Here is a 23,635-nt window from a genome sequence, read left to right on the forward strand (position 1 = left end):
ATAATAAAATGTTTTTACAAAAAATGGCCGATTCTACAACTATTGACCTTTGAACTATTAGTCAAATATAATAATATAACTCTGAAAATGTTGGTCTTATGACATTTTTTTTTCTTTTTAAATTGTTTAAAACATGTGTGTTTCTATCCAGTCTAATGGCACATTTTGTAGAAGAATGGCCGATAGTATGGTTATTGACCTTTGAACTACAGCATAGGCCTACTGTATAATAAATATAATATAATTGCATAACTATGAAATTATTTATACACAATAATAATTAGTAAAATTATAAAATTCACTGCCATCAAATATGATGTATTATGATTTATATAGATTTTTAAAAAGATGAACACGCAAGTTACATTTGGAAATTACCTGCCATCATTATGATGGAGTATGATTATAGATTTTTAAAGATGTGAACATGTCAGCAACATTTGGAAATTACCTGCCATCAATATGATGGATTATGATTATAGATTTAAAAAAGAATTTGAACACGTCAGCTACATTTGGAAATTTGGAAATTACCTGCTATCAATATGATGGATTATGATTGTATAGGTTTGAAAGAAAATGTGAACACGTAAGCTACATTTGAAAATTACCTGCCATCATATTGATGGCTTATGATTATAGATTTTTAAAGATGTGAACACGTAAGCTACATTTGAAAATTACCTGCCATCAATATGATGGATTATGATTATAGATTTAAAAAAGAATTTGAACACGTCAGCTACATTTGGAAATTTGGAAATTACCTGCCATCAATATGATGGATTATGATTGTATAGGTTTGAAAGAAAATTTGAACGCGTAGCTACATTTTGGAATGAACATGTTAAGGGCATCAGTTTTGATCATTCATGCAAAGGTTTCCGTCATCTTTCAATCAATCAATCAATCAATCAATCAATCAATCAATCAATCAAAGTAACATTTATTTCTCTTCTTGTCATTCATAGAAAATAAAAATTAACAGTAAATATGATTAAAATAAAAGGGGCAGCATTCCTAAAAAGCGAAGCTTGTATAAGGCAGCCCATAGAAACTGAAAAAAAAAAAAAACAGGACAACACGGGAACCGGAAACAGGACAAAAACAGTAATGAAGACTTTTAGTTTCAGGGTACCGAAAAGACTAAATATCAAAACTACAATGAGTGAAAGGATAATTAAACATAACTAGATAAGAGGTGCCGTTTCAATTCAAAAGAAAAACTCTTCTTAGACAAAGCACTTTTTATATTAACTGGTACGTTATCCCAGTGTTTAGGACCAGTGAACTTAATGCTATGTTTAAAAGAAGTAGTTTTTAAAAAAGGAATACGTATTTGATTATTTGCGCTCCGAGTACTGTGGTTATGAAAATTAAGATTGAAACTAAATAAATCATCAAAGTGTGATGGCAGGATCGAGTTTAGCCATGAATAGAGGAAAACACTGTTGAAGATGGTTAATAGCCTGAATTTTAAGAAGACCAAATGAAGAAAATAAAGGATTGGAATGGGATAAAGGAGGAGCATTTGCTATGTATCTTACGGTTTTCTTTTGGATCAATAACAGTTTGTTTAAGTAGGACGGGTATGTATTACCCCAAATAATATTACAGTAAGTGAGGTAAGGGAGGATTAGTGAACAGTAAAGAATCTGGAGTATGTTTTGAGGGATGAAAGACGATAATCTATATATGAACCAGAACTTTTAGATATTTTGTTTTCGACTTTAGCGTTGTTACAGCAGCATAAAGCTGTACATGGTAGTTTTGACTTCTTGCACCTACATCTATATGGTTATGCATCGTGTCTTGCATCCACAATAAATCATCTCTAACGAAGCAGTAGGAATAGCTTCATTTTTCAGAAGCACTGGTTGAAGTTTACCATTAGATAGCTCCCAACCAAAATCTGTTGGTAATAGCAAATGCTGGATTGGCGATACAGCTTTTTTCCATACGAGTGATTGGAAGTGTGCTCTTTTTATATGCTGGTGCACTGCATCGCTTGTTGGAGGTATGCCTCTGGTTTTTTTTTTTAACATGGCATGCCTAACTTAAAACTGTCGATAAAGGACACCACCAGACAAAGATGAACCAAAACACAGCCAGCCAAATTGCTGGTCGAACTTTTTGGCATTACAAGAAAATAAAGCAGATCTGGCACGATTTCTATCAGAGGAGTTGATTCGTCAAGCTCCTATAGACAAAGAAATTGTCACAGCTGGTGGATTTATGGAAGAATCAGTTGTTAAATCATCAAAAGTCTACACGAATACGTTGTCTCTGGTACCAGATCATGGAGAAGCGGACACGCGACTTGTCATGCTGCCAATGTCCGATACGACACAGTTGTAGTTGCTTAGGGATACAGACGTACTGTGATTCTAGTGTCTCACTACCAAAGCATGGTATCCAAATGGATGATGACAGGGACATCCAAAAAAAGAAAGTATCTATAAAAGACATTTTTCAAGCCTTGCCGGATGGTTCTGCAAAAGCACTGATTCCATTCCACACTATTAGTGGATGCGATACTACCTCATATCCAGGGAAGAGTTAAATTACATTAATACATACATACAGTAATTTAACTCTTCCCTGCTCATATCTAAGTGGTCACTCAAAGGCATCGGCATGGGAAGTATTAAAAACAAATTATGAACTAATTAAAGACATGGGAGAAAACCTATCAGTGACCAAGTTATTATGAAATCGGAAAGATTCATTTGCTACGTTTACGGTGTTGGGTCAAGTTAAAAGTACCAATGAAGTTAGGCATGCCATGTTTAAAAAAAACCAAAACCAGAGGCATTACCTCCAACAAGCGATGCAGTGCACCAACATATAAAAAGAGTACACTTCCAAGCACTCGTATGGAAAAAAGCTGTATCGCCAATCCAGCATTTGCCATCACCAACAGATTTTGGTTGGGACCTATCTAATGGTAAACTTCAACCAGTGCTTCTGAAAATTGAAGCTATTACTCCTTCGTTAGAGATGATTTATAGTGGACGCAAGACACGATGCATAACCAATAGATGTAGGTGCGAGAAGTCAAAACTACCATGTACAGCTTTATGCCACTGTTAACAACGCTAAAGATGACGGAAACCTTTGCATGAATGATCAAAACTGATGCCCTTAACATGTTCATTCCAAATGTAGCTTACGTGTTCACATTTTCTTTCAAACCTATACAATCATAATCCATCATATTGATGGCAGGTAATTTCCAAATTTCCAAATGTAGCTGACGTGTTCAAATTCTTTTTTAAATCTATAATCATAATCCATCATATTGATGGCAGGTAATTTTCAAATGTAGCTTACGTGTTCACATTTTCTTTTAAATCTATACAATTATAATCAATCATATTGATGGCAGGTAATTTTCAAATTTCCAAATGTAGCTGACGGGTTACAATTCTTTTTTAAATCTATAATCATAATCCATCATATTGATGGCAGATAATTTTCAAATGTAGCTTACGTGTTCACATTTTCTTTTAAATCTATACAATTATAATCCATCATATTGATGGCAGGTAATTTTCAAATTTCCAAATGTAGCTGACGTGTTACAATTCTTTTTTAAATCTATAATCATAATCCATCATATCGATGGCAGGTAATTTTCAAATGTAGCTTACGTGTTCAAATTCTTTTTTAAATCTATAATCATAATCCATCATATTGATGGCTGGTAATTTCCAAATGTAGCTGACATGTTCACATTTAAAAAAATCTATAATCATACTCGATCATATTGATGGCAGGTAATTTCAAATTTCAAATTTCAACAAATGTAACTTGCGTGTTCAATTTTTTTTTTTAATCTATATAAATCATAATACATCATATTTGATGGCAGTGAATTTTATAATTTTACTAATTATTATTGTGTATAAATAATTTCATAGTTATGCAATTATATTATATTTAGTATACAGTAGGCCTATGCTGTAGTTTAAAGGTCAATAACCATACTATCGGCCATTCTTCTACAAAATGTGCCATTAGACTGGATAGAAACACACATGTTTTAAACAATTTCAAAAGAAAAAAAATGTCATAAGACCAACATTTTCAGAGTTATATTATTATAATTGACTAATAGTTCAAAGGTCAATAGTTGTAGAATCGGCCATTTTTTGTAAAAACATTTCATTATAATAAATATGAATGTATAGTTTCTGAACAATTTGAGCCCTATTTCGTGTCTCTCCGATTATTGGTTACTGAGATACGATAAATCAAGGTCAAAGGTCAAAATGTCAGAAATAAGACTTGCATCCATTTTTTGAGAAAATGTTTCATTAAAGTGAATATAAAAACATATATTTTAAACATTTTGACACCAAAATTAATTATCTGTGACTAGTGGTTCTCGAGATATAGGGTAATTATAAAAAATGGCCGCCATTTTTAATTATGCAAATTAAGGGCTTAGATGGCCGAATTTCGCTTGGGATCCGCCATATTCGTAATCAGCGAGGTCGAAATATCCTAAATCAAGTGGATCCCAGCTTCTACCCAAAAATGCTTCTTGATTCGTTTTCTAGGCCGTTTTTTGAGAAATGGAACCTGTCTAATAGGCCTAGAATCGTACCGCACTTGTGTAATCACTTCTTGTTGCTGCTATACGCTTGGGTGCGCGCACACGGAACAAGAACATTTAACTGATGAATTATTCATGTTGATTTTGTGACGTTTCATGAGGGGGGTCCCCAACTTATGTACGAAAAAAAAAATCGCTTCCCGGGCGATACGTTTGTAACAAATGTTCATTGGCTTACTCATTCGTTTGATTCACTTTCCCACTTGCCCGTTTCTACGAAAAAGACCAGATAGACCTACAGTAGAACACTCTCTTAAGGAAACACATGTAAAAAGGGTCTTTCACACCTGTTCCGGCACGGTTCCGTTCCGGCGCCGGCAAATCCAATCGAACGTCAATGATTCGTTTTTAGGATGCGCATGCGTATTCGAGTTTCTGTCTGTCATACTCCCTTCTTTGACGAATTCTAGTTCCTTTGATTTTTCGTTTCAGCGAAATTTATTAGTTCGAATTATTTCAATTTTTTGCGAAGCGAAATATTGCTCAACCAATCGGAGCTCAGGAAATGAACTATGACGCTTTCATGAGCACTCATGCGAATCGAAATGCTCAGCAACCACGCGAGGAACACATGAACGTCGCAGCTACTCGTTCATGTAGTGGAAAGATATTAGGCGATTTTTTTCTCTTCAAAACGTTGGATTCGCGCGAATAAAATTCACCTAGTTGAAAATTGGCTTAAGAGGGGATACTTTCCCGAGAAACAAAGGAATGGAAATATATGTCTTAGCGGCCTATCCTTATTCAGCGGGGTCCCGAAAGTGCCACCTCAAATACATGTATTGATTTTCGAATCGTTTGTTTACAATGAGCCACACCAAAGCCATAACAAATAAATAATAACGCAGATTACAATGTAATTATTATTACACTAAGTATTACACTAATTATTCAAATACAGTAAGTTTATACAGAATTCTTAAAATACATTCACTTTCACAGAATAAATTTACTTATACATTTCTTTCACAAATTACATTGAAATATGCAATATTATTATTTAAAATAATATGTCCAAAAACAATAATTTAATAATTATTTTAAACAGGATTATGTTTTAACGCCTTCATGCAACCGTTTATTTAATTTTGTTAATTGTTGGGTTTGAAGTTGTTGTTGTTTACAGACTGAAATACATAAAACACAAGACAAAACATCGACAATTACAAATATTTTCTGAATTTTGGATCGAAATAAAGATAAACTAGAGGGTACTCCGAGAGTACAAACCTCCGCCTACTGTAAAATTCCCCAACATAAAATGCCCCCTGAATATTTTTTTTTTTACATTTTTTTGTATTAGTTCTAAGTGTAAATATGTTAACTGCACACTACAAAGTTGTGGATGAGAGTGTGGTGTAATGGTTATGTATCCAGCCTCTCACAGTTGAGATCGCTGGTTCAAGTCCCACTGAGGGTTTTTTTTTTTTTTTTATTATTTTTTTTTTTTTATTTTTTTTTTTTTTTGTGGACATTGATTTTTTACCCTGACCCTTCAAAATTTAACCACAATTATATGATGTGTCATTGATCATTGTGGCTAAGTTTGGTGAGAATCGGATCAAAACTGTGGTCTCTAGGCGGTAAAATAGTTTTTTGTTAGTTGTGACCTTGACCTATGACCTTTCCCCTTCAAATTCAAACTCGTCCGAGCTTTTTGGGCATAGATCATTGTGTCCAAATTTGGTTAGAATCGGATAAAAACTGTGGCCTCCAGGCTGTTCACAGACACACACACAAACACACAAACACACAAACACACACACAAACATACAGGGGTGAAAACATAACCTCCTTGGCGGAGGTAACAATGAAAGAAATTATCAATAGTGGCGTCAAAAGCAATACATGAATACATCAATTTATACTTAGCCTAAACCATTTAGTTGACATTAACTTGACCTTTTTTTTAGGGAATTTATCAATTCATTTATTCAGTTGCCAGATCTGTCATTGCCTTGTCGGACAACGGTTACCGTTGCAGGATGTCCTTTTTTTCCATTGAGTTCAGGCGTTACGGTAATTTCAACCGTCTCCGCAAGAGACTCGGACATTTCACACATTCCTATATGCGGATCATTTATTTGGATAACACCGGGAAAAGGTAAACCATCATCGGAACATGAAATTCTAAATAAATCGGCAGTACCTGACGTAAGGTTCCAAGTGGCAACGCCGAAAGAAAAGCCGTCATCTAACATACCTTGGAATTGAGAAATGTCTGTAATCTCAAAAAGAACAACCATGGCTGGAACTGTGGAAATTATAAATAAAACAATATCATGTTTATATCCTAGAAAAGCATAGATATAGAAAGTAAGATATGAATTAAAATATACTTAAAGGTGTATTGTCCCCCAAAAACATGAAAAATGAAGATTAATTAAATCAGACTTTGAATAGGTTATTTTGTAGTTTTAATAAAGTTAATCACTTCCGTAGAAAAAAAAATAAAAAAAATTATATTTTCACTTATAAAATAACAAAATAAACGGTTAAATTCAACCAAAAATCCATTGGCTGCCAGCCAATTTGACTATTTTTTGCTTTTAATTACATTTTCAGGTAAATACATTTTTTTCGATCTAATTTTTGGTCAAAATGGATAAATATTATGTGACATTAAAATTTTATATTCAACAAAAAAATAATTTTTTAAGGGGGACAATACATCTTTAATAATGATCACCTATCAGCCTATCACCCGATTCTGCAACTGTCACTAGATAGATGTTAACTGACTATTGAAAGTCATCTAGATACGAGTCTAGGTGTATAAAGTAAGTCTACTTTTAATACATGTTATGAAAAATTTTAGATTTTACTAACGTTTGGTAATCTTTTAAAGTAAAAAAAAAACACACGTTTTACTTACTTGTCGAAATAGATATGACAGCAGATCCCAGTGGTGTATTATTGTAATTCAGCTCTACGCTCAAATCAACATTGGTCCCAGCCTCCAAACCAAAGCAACTTACAATCTTTGTCATGTTAGACTGCACTGTCCCAGACGTTGACGGAGTTCCTTCAGAACATGTCACGGTATATGAAACAATCTGGGTTGCGTCTGACGACATTTTGGCGACTACAATCGTAGTATTTGTCGCATTATTTTCAATCAATGTTATGTTCACAAGATTGTCTGCAATTAAAAAATAAGTATTTGAAGAAAAGCCGGTAGACATACATACCAATACTCAATTACACAAACAACGTCCGGCGTAATCCAACAAAAATTAACATTATAAAAAAGGTGCATAATATAACTTACATGGCGAAGTAGTTAAGCCTGATGAAGTCGTTTGGCCTGATGAATTTGTTAAACCAGATGAAGTCGTTTCATTCAATGAATTGTCAGTGGTCAATTCGTCTGCTGATGAGGGGTAGTCGGTTCCGGCATCTCTCCTATTCCCAACAACAGTTACCACAACTGTGACAGGATGTCCTTCTTTTCCATTCAGTTCAGGCGTTACGGTAATTTCAACTTTCTCCGATAGAGACTCGGACATTTCGCACATTCCTATATGCGGATCATTTATTTGGATAACACCGGGAAAAGGTAAACCATCATCGGAACATGAAATCCTGAATAAATCGGCAGTACCTGACGTAAGGTTCCAAGTGGCAACGCCGAAAGAAAAGCCGTCATCTAACATACCTTGAAATTGAGACATGTCTGTAATCTCAAAAAGAAAAACCATGGCTGGAACTGTGGAAATTATAAATAAAACAATATCATGTTTATATTCTAGAAAAGCATAGATATAGAAAGTAAGATATGAATTAAAATATACTTAATAATGATCACCTATCAGCCTATCACCCGATTCTGCAACTGTTACTAGATAGATGTTAACTGACTATTGAAAGTCATCTAGATACGAGTCTAGGTGTATAAAGTAAGTCTACTTTTAATACATGTTATGAAAGATTTTAGATTTTACTAACGTTTGCTAATCTGTTAAAAAGTAAAAAAAAAACACACGTTTTACTTACTTGTCGAAATAGATATGACAGCAGATCCCAGTGGTGTATTATTGTAATTCAGCTCTACGCTCAAATCAACATTGGTCCCAGCCTCCAAACCAAAGCAACTTACAATCTTTGTCATGTTAGACTGCACTGTCCCAGACGTTGACGGAGTTCCTTCAGAACATGTCACGGTATATGAAACAATCTGGGTTGCGTCTGACGACATTTTGGCGACTACAATCGTAGTATTTGTCGCATTATTTTCAATCAATGTTATGTTCACAAGATTGTCTGCAATTAAAAAATAAGTATTTGAAGAAAAGCCGGTAGACATACATACCAATACTCAATTACACAAACAACGTCCGGCGTAATCAAACAAAAATTAACATTATAAAAAAGGTGCATAATATAACTTACATGGCGAAGTTGTTAAGCCTGATGAAGTTGTATGGCCTGATGAATTTGTTAAACCAGATGAAGTCGTTTCATTCAATGAATTGTCAGTGGTCAATTCGTTTGCTGAGGAGGGGTAGTCGGATCCGGCATCTCTCCTATTTCCAACAACAGGTACCACAATTGTGGCAGGATGTCCTTCTTTTCCATTCAGTTCAGGCGTTACGGTAATTTCAACCGTCTCCGCTAGAGACTGGGACATTTCACACATTCCTATGTGCGGATCATTAATTTGGATAACACCGGGAAAAGGTGTACCATCAGAACATGAAATCTTGAACAAATCGGCAGTACCTGACTGGTTCCAAGTCGCAACGCCGAAAGAAAAGCCGTTATCTAACATACTTTGAAATTGAGAGAGGTCTGTCATCTCAAAAAGCACGACCATTTCTGGAGCTGGAAAAATTAAAACCCGAAATTGATCCAAAAAATGTATACAGTATTACTTTGTTATTGACATAATGACATTGTGTCCTTCTCAACGAAACGTATTCGTACGTGGATCCCGAACAGTTTTGCATTGATCCCAATCAATGTTAATCATACTATAAGAAACTTTGTGCTAGAATCCTTTCAACTCGTTTCCCGAAACATACCTAAACATATTCTGTATTTTGATTCCTGTACATTATTCTAAATCTAAACATCGTTTTTTTTTTTATTTCGTGCCCTCAATTCGTATTACTTATAACATGAGTAGGCCTACATGTCTCTGTGCATTTAAAGTATCAGCATTTGGTATTTTATTAAGTTATATGAAAGTTAACTTTTACTCACAAGTTGAAATAGATATTGAAGAAAACCCAACTGATAGATTACCGGTACCATGTACGAATCTTACACTTAAGTCAACGGTGTTTCCGGCCTCCAAACCATCACAGAATACATCTTTCGTCATGTTAGCCTCCATCATACCAGACGGAGACGGATTGCCTTCAGAACATTCCACGTTATAAGGAACACTCTGAGTTGTGTCTGACGTCAATTTGGCGACTACAGTCGACGTGTTTGTTCCAGTAGTATCTTCAACCAATGTTACGTTAACAAGCTTACCTATAATAAAAATGTATATTTAAAAGGGCCTGTCCAATTTAAAACAGACCCACTTAGTAGGCTAGTGGTGAACATTAGTATAAGGGTGTAGGCCTACTTGATTTGTCGTGGTATTCATGGGTCACCGTAGAATTGTATATCATTACAAAGCTTTCGCATCGGGATAAAAGGATAAGTTATTTAATAACAAAATATTAATCTGCGCATGCGTATAAGCCCAGTATAATCCGTTCCGTTCTCATTGAGACAATTGGTCGATTTAACGTTCGGTACGATAGAGGAGCAATCTTTATGACGTCACTTTGAAAATTTCCAACAGTAAAAACTGGTCGATCAGTACGAAGCGAATGCACGCGGAACAGTACCGTATGTAATTCCAGACAGCAAAGCAACTTTCGACACTCTAAAAAACGCTGGCAACGTGGATTAAATTCAATGATTGGCTATTAGTTACGATTCATCCCCGACAAATCAAAGTTGAGAACCCTGGTTAATCTATGCCAATTTGATTGCGCGACGCATTGAGAAGCCTTTCTGAAATGTAGCGATATTGAGGAAAATTCTGCATCGACAGGGATGTACATATGATTGCAGAACAATCGCGAGATTATGGCTGTCGCCGCACTCGCTTGCCTTACAGCCGTCGCCGTAAATTGATGTGATGTCACAGGTGCATCGCAAAAAAAAATCAACATTTATATTTTTTTACAATTTATTTACAAAGTGTGTTTACTAGAAAAGTTCGCGATTTGCCAAACCTTGCCAGAAAACTCATGAAGTAAATTTTGCGATGCACCTGTGACGTCACAGCAATTTATGGCGACGGCTGTACGGCGAGCGCGTGCGGCGATATCCTTAATCTCGCGATGGTTCTGAAATCATATGTACATCCCTAATACGTTGTTAAAATATGGTCCTCGGTCAAGTTGTCCATTAAGGGAAGTCGGGATTTAATACCGTCTGACGCCTGGACCCAGGACAGCTATGTGATGCTTAGACTTACATTTCCGTTTGTGTTTACAGTAGGTGTTAATGTTTAGACTTACTTGTTGACAAAACCATCAAGCTGGGTATTGCTTGTTTGGAGTAGTGGACAGCAACTACATTCACTACCACTTGAACACCTGGGCCTACATCCGAACACTTTACACTGCCAGACCCGTCAAGCGTGTTCACTACAATTGAGGCTGGTTCTCCAACTGAACAGCTGACGTTGAACGCCGAAACTGAACCAGACATGATCTTCCATTTCACAAATACATATAAAAACGAAGAATTTTGACTTGTGAATTCAACCTGGTCCGGATCTGCAATTGGTAACAAAAGCCAAGTTTAGGTCTAAACGCTATTTATGTTTACACGTCTCATTGGAGTTAAATTTTGGTTTATCTGAGTGTTGCGTTGAGACGCAGAACTTAAACTTTATCTCCTTTAAAACATGCTTGGCTGTTACAATCTTAGTTATATCGGATGTACCTTTGAAACCTATACCAAAGTTGAAAGATTTCTCTTCTATTTACTGTGGTTAACTCTCCTGTGCAGCGCGATGGATAGCAAGGGCAATGATATACTTAAGGGAGCATGCCAACATTATTATACTGCAGTTACTGCAGTACCTAAATTTGTTACTTTGATTTTAGTTTGTTTCAATTGTACAAGTTTATGAGTAACTTTAGCTTGTTAAATAATTGCATAAATAGATTGAAGAGTTAATTAATTATAGTTTCTGTCTGTTAGAAAAGTTACTTAAAGATGTATTGTCCCTTTGACTAATTAAAAAAAATATTTAAAAAAAAAAGATTTCGAAAAAAAAGTGGGTCATTTTGAAGTATCATAATAGTTATTAACTTTCATCAAAAATTAGTCGGAAAAAATCATTTAACTGAAATACAGACCTTTTTTGACTTCCAGTCAAAGTTTTCGATCAAAACATATCTCATAATGCAACGCGCTTGTTTGGCTACTCTGTATGCATAATCATAAAACTTCCTCAAGATCTGTGTGAGAACACCTTCTCACCGTGACGAGTTGTAAACAATCCTAATTAGCATCATGCATAATGCATACTCGTGGTTTGAAATCTTTGTTTACTTTCGCACATGAAGATTTTCCAGACGAAATGTAATCAAATTAATTTACCTGTTAATTACGTAAACTTGTTGTTTTTGGCTTGAATTTTCGACTTAAATTGAATAACTTTAATATTACTTTGATATGGCCAATTTAAATTTTGAATATTTTGACTTTCATTTTTTTGTGTTTCAAGGGACAATACCGTACATCTTTAAACATTTATTTATACATACTTGATATCATGATGATGTGTGCTGGCTCGCCATCCACCGAATTGGTCTGAGAATTTATGGTGAGGCCAACTTTAGTACCAGGCTCAACTTGGTTACACATTGCCGACCCATGTGACGCATTCTGGCTTAGCATAATCAGCGATCCATGCGAGCACTCGGCAACAAACTCGTCTGCAGTTTCACCAGGCGGGAGAGACCAGACGGCCACTACCGCAGTGGTGTTGGTAAAGTGTTCTTCAAAGATAACAGGACTTGTTTCTTAATTGAAATAAATGTTGCATAACATGTTAATGACGTTTCTGATTTATTTTTAACCAAAATCAAATACAGTACACTGTAAAAAAAAGTGTTTAGATCTTAAACATGTATTTTGTACCCACTTTTCCCACACATTTAACCTTAAACATGTTTAGATGTGAAACATGTTTAGGTTCTAATAACATTCTAAACATTGTAGTCTGTATCCAACACATCAGTGACGTGTGATTGTGGAGCAATATAAAGACACGTTTAGATTTTAAACGTGTTTAATTTGCAATGTGTGGAGCGCATGTGTGGAGCTTTTTCCGCCACAAAAAATCGTAGGCACGCAACGCTAAACACGTACCTAAACATGTTGACATTTAGAAATTGAACATAATAGTGACATATTGACTGCTGAACGAGTGGAGGAAAACAACATGTAGCTATAAACACGTTTAGGTTTTAAACACGCTAAACATGTACTGTAACTACGTGTTTAAAAGCTAAATGTGTGGATAAAGTGGGTACGTTTGGGTTTAAGATCTAAACACTATTTTTACAGTGTATAACATAAAGCTTTAAAGGGTAGCTCCGAGTTTATCATTTCTACTGTGTAATAAAATATTAACATGTGTGGTGGATTAGATTTGTCTCTTTCTAAACTTAATAATTCCTGAATGGATGACAATATATCCGTATTAACATTGACATTTTTAAAATAATTTGATTTGAAATTTCACTCTTGATATTAAAGTTATTTTCTGACAACGCAAAAGGAGAACGGATGTTTTGAAATAAGCCTCTTTGAACCAGTGGTGCTACAGGACACTGTATTACAGAATCTTGAAAAATTAAAATGTAGATACAATACGGAGAAACGACTTACTTGATGATATAGTTAGCGAAGCATTAGCGGCTGGAATGTCCAGGTAGGATACAGACACGGTAACGGTTAAATAGCCTCCAGGTGAAACTTCGTCACAAGACACCACCACATCATTCGAGAAGTCCACAGTCTCATTTAATACAGACGGTTCGCCTTCAGAGCAATCGACGATTATCTTGTCAGCCATACCGGCTGTCAGGTAAACACGTACGTATACTGACGAGCTGGTAGATGCATAATTCTCGATGTCAATCTGAGCTGTGGTAAAAGAATAGAAATACAGCAAAAATGTTACAAAAGGTAAGATACATTCGTATGTCATTAATACAGTTTTTAAAGGATTATACGGAAGTTAGCCTAATTCATTCACTAAAGGGGGTTCTGCTTAATATTCGTAAAAGAACAATTTTTACACACATGGCGTGTCAAACCTTTATTCGATTTTTTTTTAAATATCCTGTCTACACAATATCAAACTAGTTTGACAAAAAATGTGTGATGTGCCCAAACATGGTAGTGATATAACATCGTGTCCATGGGCACATCATGTTTTTTTCTCACATAAAGTTTGATAGTGTAGACAGAGCATTCCTTTCAATACGCTTTTGTTAACCCATCATATATATGGAAACTTGTAGCTCTTCATATTGTACGATACTTTATGTACTTACTATAGCAATATTTGTCCTTATTCTTTACTGTAGAGCTGTCAAGACAACACTCTTGATTCTAAAAGAAAAATAAGTTCGTGTTTTCAGCAATGGTTATGAATTCAAGAGACATTCGTCGGCCATTGTTGAATTTACTAGTTCCTGTTGTGAAACTTCGACGTCTAGGAAAGGATGTTAGAATGAGAGTGGGTTCGAGGTGAGGAATTTATTGAGAACAACCAAGGATGAAACGACCTAAGCAGCCCAAACCAGAAGCAAAAATAATGATTATTTTCCATCTTGATTGATCAATTATTGACATATTTCGTTGATTTGACAAAGAACTTCAGTTGTACTGCAGTTTTGTTTCACAGCCTAACCCGAAAATGTCTCTAGATTTTCACATGTTGATTGGAATAATGCACTATAAAGATTTATCCCACTTCAATGACGCAGACAAAATGCAAGACGTGCATTTACCACCTATCACACCAGCAACAGTTCGGACGATCCATTGCGTCGTGATTGATCAAATTTTGCGGCGCGCTTACGTTTCCTTGCGTTACGTCTAATTCTTGGTTCCCACTAGAGACGCAACGCAAGGACGTAAGCGCAATCCAAGTGATTTGACCAATAACAGGCGATGGATTATTCGGACACATCGCTTATAATTGGTAAACTCGCTCGCGTGGCGTCTACGTCCTTGCGATTTGTCTCTTGTGGGAACCAAGCTTAAAGCGTGGTTCACACTAGAACGCAACGCAGTGACGTATTGACGCAAAGTGCTGTATTGCGTAATCACAAATGGGAACCTACGACGCGATAGTGCTGCAAACATCGCAGGTTTGATTTTACGCAGGCAGGGGCAAACACAATTATTAGAAGGGCATTTTCTTACTTTGCGTAGATTGCGTTACGTTGCGTCGCTAGTGGGAACCAAGCTTAAGTGGGAAATAAGCTTAAGCCTAAATTATTTATAAATAAACATAAACAGCCTTACCGTGCACACGTCATCATCGTGCCCGTCTACGTAAATGTAATCGCCGTTTTCCTGAAAATCTTCCGGACTGGATTCATGTTTAGTTGCGTTATTTAGTTCACACATTTTGTGAACATGATCATAATTAAACGATTTGCATTCTGTTTTAACACAGAAACGAAAACATTCCATTCGGGATCTGACGGACAGTGTTTCGTAAACGTTACCAACCAATATTTTGTTTGATTCCATCTTCATATTACTCCAATTGACGTAATCATATTGCGCGTGGATGGGACGATACACAACTACAAACCCGACGAGCCAAAAGAAAGTTACGAATTTTGAAATCATTTTGACGAAACGATGATGTCGTTACATATGAAGTTGTTATCTTTACTGTCTGTTACCAATAATCGTCAGTTTTTAATTTCGTAACAAATTAATTAATTTTCTATTTCGCTGAATTACTTTACACCCACTACCAGCCTGGGGATTATTGGAAACAATGTTAGTAAAAACTATGTAAATATAGGTTACAACAAAAGAAACAAAACACTATTCGAGAGTGTACACAACGTAAAAGAATAATTATCAAAATAATCGAAGTCTGTAAATATTATATATTTATTACTTTGGTAACTGTTGACATGGCAGTATAAATACAGTAGTTCTGTAAACTGATACAATTCGAATTGTAAGTCTTTGCGTAGGCTATGCATGTTTACGAGATGCCGATGTTAAAGATGTATTGTCCCTTGAAACACACAAAAAATGAAGGTCAAAATATACTAAATTTTAATTGGCCATATCAAAGTAATATTAAAGTTATTCACTTTAAGTCGAAAATTCGAGACAAAAACAACAATTTTACGTAATTAATAGCTAAATTAATTTGAAATTACATTTCGTCTGGAAATGAAAAGTAAACAAAGATTTTAAACCATGAGTATACATTATGCATGATGCTAATTAGGATTGTTTACAACTTGTCACTGTTGAGAGGGTGCACTGTTTTCACACAGATCGCGAGGAAGTGTTATGATTATGCATACAGAGTAGCCAAATATGCGCATTGCACTATGAAATATGTTTTGATCGAAAGCTTTGACTAGAAGTCAAAGTTATTTTTTTAACCAAAAAACGTCTGTATTTCAGTTAAATAAATTTTTTTTCGACTATTTTTTGGTGAAAGTTTTTTTTTTTTATCTTATGTGGGTTCATCCCACTTTTATTTCCATACAACTGTTCTCTTTACATATATTTTTCACTATACACTATACATATCATTATATTTACAATTACAAAAAAAAGTTGGAAAAAGATGAAAGTTAATAACTATTATAATACTTCAAAATGACCCACTTTTTTTCGAAATCTTTTTATTTTTATTTTTTTGGAATTTGACAAAGGGACAATACATCTTTAACGAATCGATGTGGACAAACCAGATCCATTGCGGATGCCGAGGTACATTTACGTTGTTAACCAGTCAATGTGAATAAACCAGATCCACTGCGGATGCAGAGGTACATTTACGTTGTTATCCAGTCGATGTGGATAAACCAGATCCACTGCGGATGCCGAGGTACATTTACGTTGTTATCCAGTCGATGTGGATAAACCAGATCCACTGCGGATGCCGAGGTACATTTACGTTGTTATCCAGTCGATGTAGATAACCAGATCCACTGCGGATGCCGAGGTATATTTACGTTGTTATCCAGTCGATGTGGATAAACCAGATCCACTGCGGATGCCGAGGTACATTTACGTTGTTATCCAGTCAATGTGAATAAACCAGATCCACTGCGGGTGCCGAGGTATATTTACGTTGTTAACCTGTCGATAGGGATAAATCAGATCCACTGCAGACGCCGAGGTACATTTACGTTGTTAAACCGTCGATGCGGATTTAAACCAGATTCACTGCGGATGCCGAGGTACATTTACGTTGTTAACCGTTCCATAGGGATAAACCAGATCCACAGCGGATGCCGATGTACATTTACGTTGTTAACCAGTCGATGTGGATAAACCAGATCCACTGCGGATGCCGAGGTACATTTACGTTGTTAAACAGTCGATGTGGATTTAAACCAGATTCACTGCAGACGCCGAGGTACATTTACGTTGTTAAACAGTCGATGTGGATTTATACCAGATCCACTGCGGATGCCGAGGTACATTTACGTTGTTAAACAGTCGATGTGGATTTAAACCAGATCCACGCGGATTCCGAGGTACATTTACGTTGTTAACCAGTCGATGTGGATTTAAACCAGATTCACTGCGGATGCCGAGGTACATTTACGTTGTTAACCGTTCCATAGGGATAAACCAGATCCACAGCGGATGCCGATGTACATTTACGTTGTTAACCAGTCGATGTGGATAAACCAGATCCACTGCGGGTGCCGAGGTATATTTACGTTGTTAACCATAAATTGGGTAAACAAGATTCACTGCGGATGCCGAGGTACATTTACGTTATCAACCAGTCAATGCGGTTACCGGTAAATCAAATCCGCTGCGGATGCTGTGGTGCATTTACATTAATCTACCCCTATTATTAGGGGACACATTTTTTACCCTCAAATGGTTCTATTTTTTTAATCCATTCGCTGCATCAACACTAAACATTAGAGAATGTTATATAAACATGCATAAACACACACAATGGTCATGTGCCCACTAATCAATGTTAAGCGTGGTTCCCACTAGCGACGCAACGCAAGGACGTAACGCAACGCAAGTGAATTGACCAATCACAAGCGATGGCTTATTCGCTTGTGATTGCTAACTGTCTATAACTTCGCTTGTCATTGGTTAAAACGCTTGCGTTGCGTTTACATTCTTGCGTTACGTTCTAGTGGGAACCAAGCTTAAAGCTTATTCGAAAAGTCGCGTGTAATTGGTCTTCGTCGTCCTTGTCAGGTTTATTGCTGGGAACAAAGCTTAAGCAGTAGCACTTAAAGCAAAGTGCAACTAAGTACGTCACTGTATTGTTGTGATTCAATATTTCAACTCAATTTCAACCAGTCTTTCATTGTTCTTTATTGTGTACAATGTCCTTAATTCGTGCGGAACGCATACCACACCTACACCCAGTACTAAAACACTATTGCATTCTAGCATAACGTCTCTATCATTATTATAATAGTTCTAGTCGCTTGATAATCCCTTCGGGTTGATAGGCATAGGCTCACCAGTTGGGATTCTAGCGTAGCCATATTAACAACAATTTCTTACAAAATGAAAGAAGTGAAGGCACTCGTTACTATTTGCCTGATGATTATGGTTTTAATGTTGTTTTATTTGAATTCAAACACGGTGGTAAGTTTCATTCAATGATTTTATTTATATATATATTTTTTTTCTATTTAAAAAAAAATTAAAGATATATTGTCCCCCAAAAGTAATGAAAAATAAAGATGGATCTCCACAAAGATTTATAAAATTAGACTTTTAATGGATCATTTACAGTTTCTATTAAGTTACACACTTGAAATAAAATGATTTCACGTATAAAAAGACAAAATAATCAGTTCAATTTAACCAAAAACTGTCTGACAATTTGACTGTTTTTCATTAGATTAGGCCTACAGTTTTTTCAGGTAAATAATTTTTTTTAGCGATCCAATCTTTGGTCAAAGTGAATAACTATTATGGGACATTAAAATGGCATATTCAACAACAAAAATTACAACAAAAAAAAATTAATGGGGGACAATATATCTAAGTAGGGCCTAATTGTAATACATACATTACATAGGTATTTAGGTGAAAACGGAAAGTCTGTGATCAATGGAGAGCCCTAACACACAAGTAATGGAATATTAAGTCGAGCCTTATGCTTTTATGTAAAAGTGGTGAATGAAAACGGTGCTATCGCGTAGGCCTACTTGTAGACTTGCTCTAAGTCTGTATTTATTGTCTTTTTTTATGTCATTCCACACGTCGTCGTTTTGATTTTTGTCTGAGTATCCAAACTCAAGTAATACACGTATGAAACGCCATAAGTGCAAAAATATTTATATTTTTACTAATATTAAGACAACACTCCGTCTGGAGCCAAGACTAGCCTACTTGATAAACGCATATAGCATGTATAAATGTTTAAAAACAATGTTAATACGAGTAATGTACACACATTGTAATAAGAAAATATTGTTAATTAACTTTTTTTAAATTAAAAAGCTATTTATATGGATAAAACGAAATAGATACATACTGTAAATAAAATAATGTTACGGTCCAGTGAACACATCTAGCTCGTGTGCACTTTAAAGAACCTAGTACATCGTTCGAGACGAGTAGGGGGTTACCCCGGTGTACTAGTACATCACAGCCACCGATCACCAACTGGGCCCTCTGGGAGACCAGTCTGTGACTGAAGAGGTTACCCGGTATAAATATATATTTCAATCAATCAATGAAAAGGAGAACACAACTAGCATGTATGAATGATTAAAGACGTAAAGCTTGGTTCCCACTAGAACGCAACGCAAGGACGTAAACGCAACGCAAGCGTTTTAACCAATGACAAGCGAAGTTATAGACAGTTTAGCAATCACAAGCGAATAAGCCATCGCTTGTGATTGGTCAATTCACTTGCGTTGCGTTACGTCCTTGCGTTGCGTCGCTAGTGGCCCGGGAACCACGCTTAACAAACTCAATGTTAATTTTAAGGTTAATTAACTATTACAAAATAAAAGCTAAACTGTGTTTGTAGGCCTATATAAACATTTAAACACAATGTTAATAGATACATTTAAATATATGTAAAGAGTTGTACTACATGACATATTAAGAAAAACATACTGTGTAAATTAAAGTGGGACGAACCCAAGACAAAGACAAATACCGTTCCTGCTCTCAGTCATTCATCCAAACAAAATGTCGCGACAAGTTCACTAAAAATGTCTTCAATACGTATCTGCCGAATCGGTTTGTAAGTGAACGAATGGACTGGTATGTGAAACTGACTGTATTATTAAGTTTATCCTATTCTTTATCACTGTGCTCAAGTAGTATACCAAATACGATCCCGTTTAACACTGTTCTCAACTATAGTCATTTTGGTATACTTGAGCACAGTGATAAAGAATAGGATAAACTTAACAATATACAACAAATAGCATTAATGTACGACTCCAGTTTAACACTGTTCTCAACTATAGTCATTTTGGTATACTTGAAAATGAATATATTTTTCAAATTTTATTATTAATTATATTTCCTTATTAATTACATTATTATTATTACAAATTATTGGCCTATTTCCTAAAATTACTTATTGTTGAATAAATACATTGTATTTTCAGAAAGTTGCAGACAGTAAAAACAGGTTCGACGCGAGAAACTATTATTTTGCAACTAGTCTTAATAATGATAGTAGTGAGTCTACATATAGAATTCATATACCAACGTATGATTCCTTAGCCAATCAGATTCCCATTGAAATCCCACAATTCAACAGCAATGGAGTAGGTTCAATGGGATATACCGACTCTAGTAAAAGTACCTTCCATTTAAAAGACGATAAGGATATCCACGTCGGTGATTTGTTTAGTATTATCATCGAATCACGTGACAAAAACGGACGACATCGTGTTCTTGGCGGCGACTTTTGGTACGCGACGATCAAAATCGGATACTGCTCCACGGCGGGAAAGATTTTAGACTTTAAAAATGGTACATACGAAGTGGTTTTCTTTGCTGCTTGTCCGGGTAGAGTAGATGTAAGTATCATATTGGTCCATACCGTAGAGTCGGTCCACTTCTATAAAAACACGATCTGGCCTATGGAGGATCGAAAACTATGGAACGCTACATATAAATTAGGAGATAAAGAAGAATATGGAATATGTCGGATGCATAACATCGGAGTGTGGGAGAACCAATGCGAGTATCCTCATCCGACAGCGTTGGGTGGTACTCTGATGCTGTGTGATGCGCCACCAACTCTACCATGCTCATCTTTACTTGGTATACGGTCAAAAGGTGATGAAAAAGAATTATTGGCCAAGGAATACACATCACTATTGAAACGCTACAAAGATCTGTTCAAAGTGTAAGTTTAATTAAATTGTATTAATCAGATCTTTATTTGAAGTAAGATGCGTTTCAAACCATACTCATTATTGATTCAGGCTTCATCTTCTAAAGCCAGCGAGTCGCCCAATGACAAGCCACTGTTCAATCCATCGCTTGTGATTGGGCAAATAATTTGCGTTACGTCCTTGCGTTGCGTCGCTATTCATTTATTCATTCAGGCTTATCGCCTGACTTTATTTACTTTAGGCCTTTGGCCCCTAGTAATTAACAAAACAATAATTACATTGAAAAATAAAGCAATTTATGGTCACAAGATAAATGAATTAATTAATTTCGTTCTCTAAGCAAAACATATATCTTAACTTATAAGCATGATAAATATATTTAGATAGATTATCAATAATTATTGGGAACCAAGCTTATCCTTAACTTAACTATCTAACTTAATTATTTCATTGCATTTAGGAAGATAAATTTTGGAGAGTTAAACAACGGAACTAAAAGGTTTACTATCCTTCAATCAGGTATGTGACGTATATAATTATTATTACCGTTCTTTATTGTAAAATAATGCCCTATGGCAAATTATTAATATCTTATCTAGTCTTCGATTAATATTTAAAAAATGTATTTTATTGTAATTAATAATATTTGTTTCGGGTAGGGCTATTATGTACAATACAAATATTGTATTCCTTTTCATACAACCAACGCTGACGTAATACAAAATGACGTCACACTTCCCACATAAGTTATTGTAATAAACCTTTCACAATTGTGTTGTTCTTTTTTTTCAGATGACGAATTGTTAAATGAGCAAAACTCGTTAATGTCTTCGATAGAAAGACCCGAGTGTGTTCCGGATATTCCCGAACCTATTAGCGATGGCTTCTGGTACAGAAATCGCTGGAATTCGTTCGCTTGCCGAAGCAAACTTTGGTCGAGGACGCAGATACGACGCTGCACTAAGAATAAGAGGCTAATCTTTTTAGGAGATTCCACAACAAAACAGTGGTGTGAAAAATTATTAACGCATTTACACATTGACGTACCAGCGGAACAATTAAAGCGTAGTTATAATATTGTTACGGAATTTTTAAATATGACTTTTCAATTTCATCCATTTAATCTTGGCAACGGTATGGAAGACGTCGATAAAGGCATGTTTGAAGTAGACTTTTTACAGGCGTTATCAACAGATACTTGCAATTATGCAATATTAATAAGCCCGTGGGCTCACTACGAGGTCTGGACAAAGGAGGCTTACGAAACTCGTTTGGAACATGTAAGAGATGCCGTTGTTCAGTTCCGTAAGAAATGCCCGGATACAAAGTTTATCGTGAAGGGCTCTCATCCGAGACGGCACTCGCCGAAATCGCTACAGTTCGATATCGCGAAGCTGACAAGTGACGTTTTGTTGTACGAGTTTCGCCGCCTGATGCACGATACGTTTCACGGAATGGGCGTTCACTTTATTGATATCTGGGACATGAACTTAGCCTATGACTACCCGAATACTATCCACATGCCGCTTGAGGTAGCGATTCAAGAACTGTTTATGTATTTCTCACACATTTGCCCAGATGATCAGCAATAAAGCATTGTATAGGCTACAACAGAACTCCTCATTCATCCTAGAACTATAGAATAACCATCTATGCTGCCTTTGATGAAAATGATATTTTCACACGTCCAATCAAATGACGTCATGATTGGTAAGAGTAATAATATCGTGTCAATACAACGATTTTATTGTTTTTATTGATCATGAGGTCATTTGATTGGATTTTAAAAAAACTCATTTTTATCAAAGACAGCATAAATGATTATCCTATAGTTCTAGAACAAAAACTTTTCTAATTAGTTATCCGCACTCAGCGGATAACTCCTTGTAACTGTCCTGTTTCATCATCTTTTTTTTTTTTTCTGTATTATTCTTCTTTCTTTCTGTCATTTTTGTGCAGAGCGTATCTCTAAAACGTGTAAAGTTAACATTTTATAACTTTGTCAACATATGGGCAATCACGTGAAGTTGTGCTTTCCTATTTTTGAATGAAGTCAGAGTTGCGCAACATGACTTACGCGCGTTTTTATGAATTTCGCGTATTTAACATAGATCGAAAACCATATAACAATTTAAATTGAAACTTGGCAAAAGTCTAATTTATATCGTGCGCTAACGTTTTGTGAACTAAAAATGGCATGTTTTACACGAAGTTACGCGCGCACGCGCGTTTAAAATTTTCATAATGCGAAAAATCAATTTCTAATCAACTTTCTACGCGTTAAAGTTAACATTTTATAACTTTGTCAACATATGGGCAATCACGTGAAGTTGTGCTTTCCTACTTTTGAATGACATCAGAGTTGCGCAACATGACTTACGCGAGTTGTTATGAATTTCGCGTA

At 35.6% G+C, this 23,635-nt stretch overlaps 2 protein-coding genes across 2 annotated transcripts; one reads left to right on the forward strand and one right to left on the reverse strand.

Annotated features, from left to right (window-relative positions):
• Positions 1 to 6,071: 6,071 nt before the first annotated feature.
• LOC140053907 (uncharacterized) lies at positions 6,072 to 12,557 on the reverse strand. Its single transcript, XM_072098657.1, has 8 exons — positions 12,409 to 12,557; positions 11,149 to 11,409; positions 9,827 to 10,102; positions 9,014 to 9,445; positions 8,618 to 8,884; positions 7,893 to 8,330; positions 7,497 to 7,763; positions 6,072 to 6,875 (listed from the first exon to the last, which is right to left on the reverse strand). Exons 1-8 carry the CDS (start codon positions 12,539 to 12,541, stop codon positions 6,556 to 6,558), a joined length of 2,394 nt encoding a protein of 797 aa, XP_071954758.1. The 5' UTR covers positions 12,542 to 12,557; the 3' UTR covers positions 6,072 to 6,555.
• An 8,005-nt stretch (positions 12,558 to 20,562) lies between these two features.
• Positions 20,563 to 22,832, forward strand: LOC140054515 (NXPE family member 4-like). Its single transcript, XM_072099534.1, has 3 exons — positions 20,563 to 21,242; positions 21,692 to 21,750; positions 22,024 to 22,832. The coding sequence occupies exons 1-3, from the start codon at positions 20,665 to 20,667 to the stop codon at positions 22,821 to 22,823; spliced, it is 1,437 nt and encodes a 478-aa protein (XP_071955635.1). The 5' UTR covers positions 20,563 to 20,664; the 3' UTR covers positions 22,824 to 22,832.
• Positions 22,833 to 23,635: the final 803 nt, after the last annotated feature.

Source organism: Antedon mediterranea, chromosome 7 (assembly GCF_964355755.1).
Source record: "Antedon mediterranea chromosome 7, ecAntMedi1.1, whole genome shotgun sequence".
NCBI lineage: Eukaryota > Metazoa > Echinodermata > Crinoidea > Comatulida > Antedonidae > Antedon > Antedon mediterranea.

What these genes read in the sequence shown, in the direction of transcription:
- LOC140053907 (XM_072098657.1), bottom strand. Translation starts at nt 12,541, where the DNA reads ATGCTAAGCCAGAATGCGTCACATGGGTCGGCAATGTGTAACCAAGTT. An exon ending in ACACATCATCATGATATCAA is followed by an intron (nt 11,410 to 12,408) that starts GTATGTATAAAT and finishes TACCAATTGCAG; the next exon opens with ATCCGGACCAGGTTGAATTC. An exon ending in TGTCATATCTATTTCGACAA is followed by an intron (nt 8,331 to 8,617) that starts GTAAGTAAAACG and finishes TAATTTCCACAG; the next exon opens with TTCCAGCCATGGTTTTTCTT.
- LOC140054515 (XM_072099534.1), top strand. Translation starts at nt 20,665, where the DNA reads ATGGGATATACCGACTCTAGTAAAAGTACCTTCCATTTAAAAGACGAT. An exon ending in TACAAAGATCTGTTCAAAGT is followed by an intron (nt 21,243 to 21,691) that starts GTAAGTTTAATT and finishes CATTGCATTTAG; the next exon opens with GAAGATAAATTTTGGAGAGT. An exon ending in GTTTACTATCCTTCAATCAG is followed by an intron (nt 21,751 to 22,023) that starts GTATGTGACGTA and finishes CTTTTTTTTCAG; the next exon opens with ATGACGAATTGTTAAATGAG.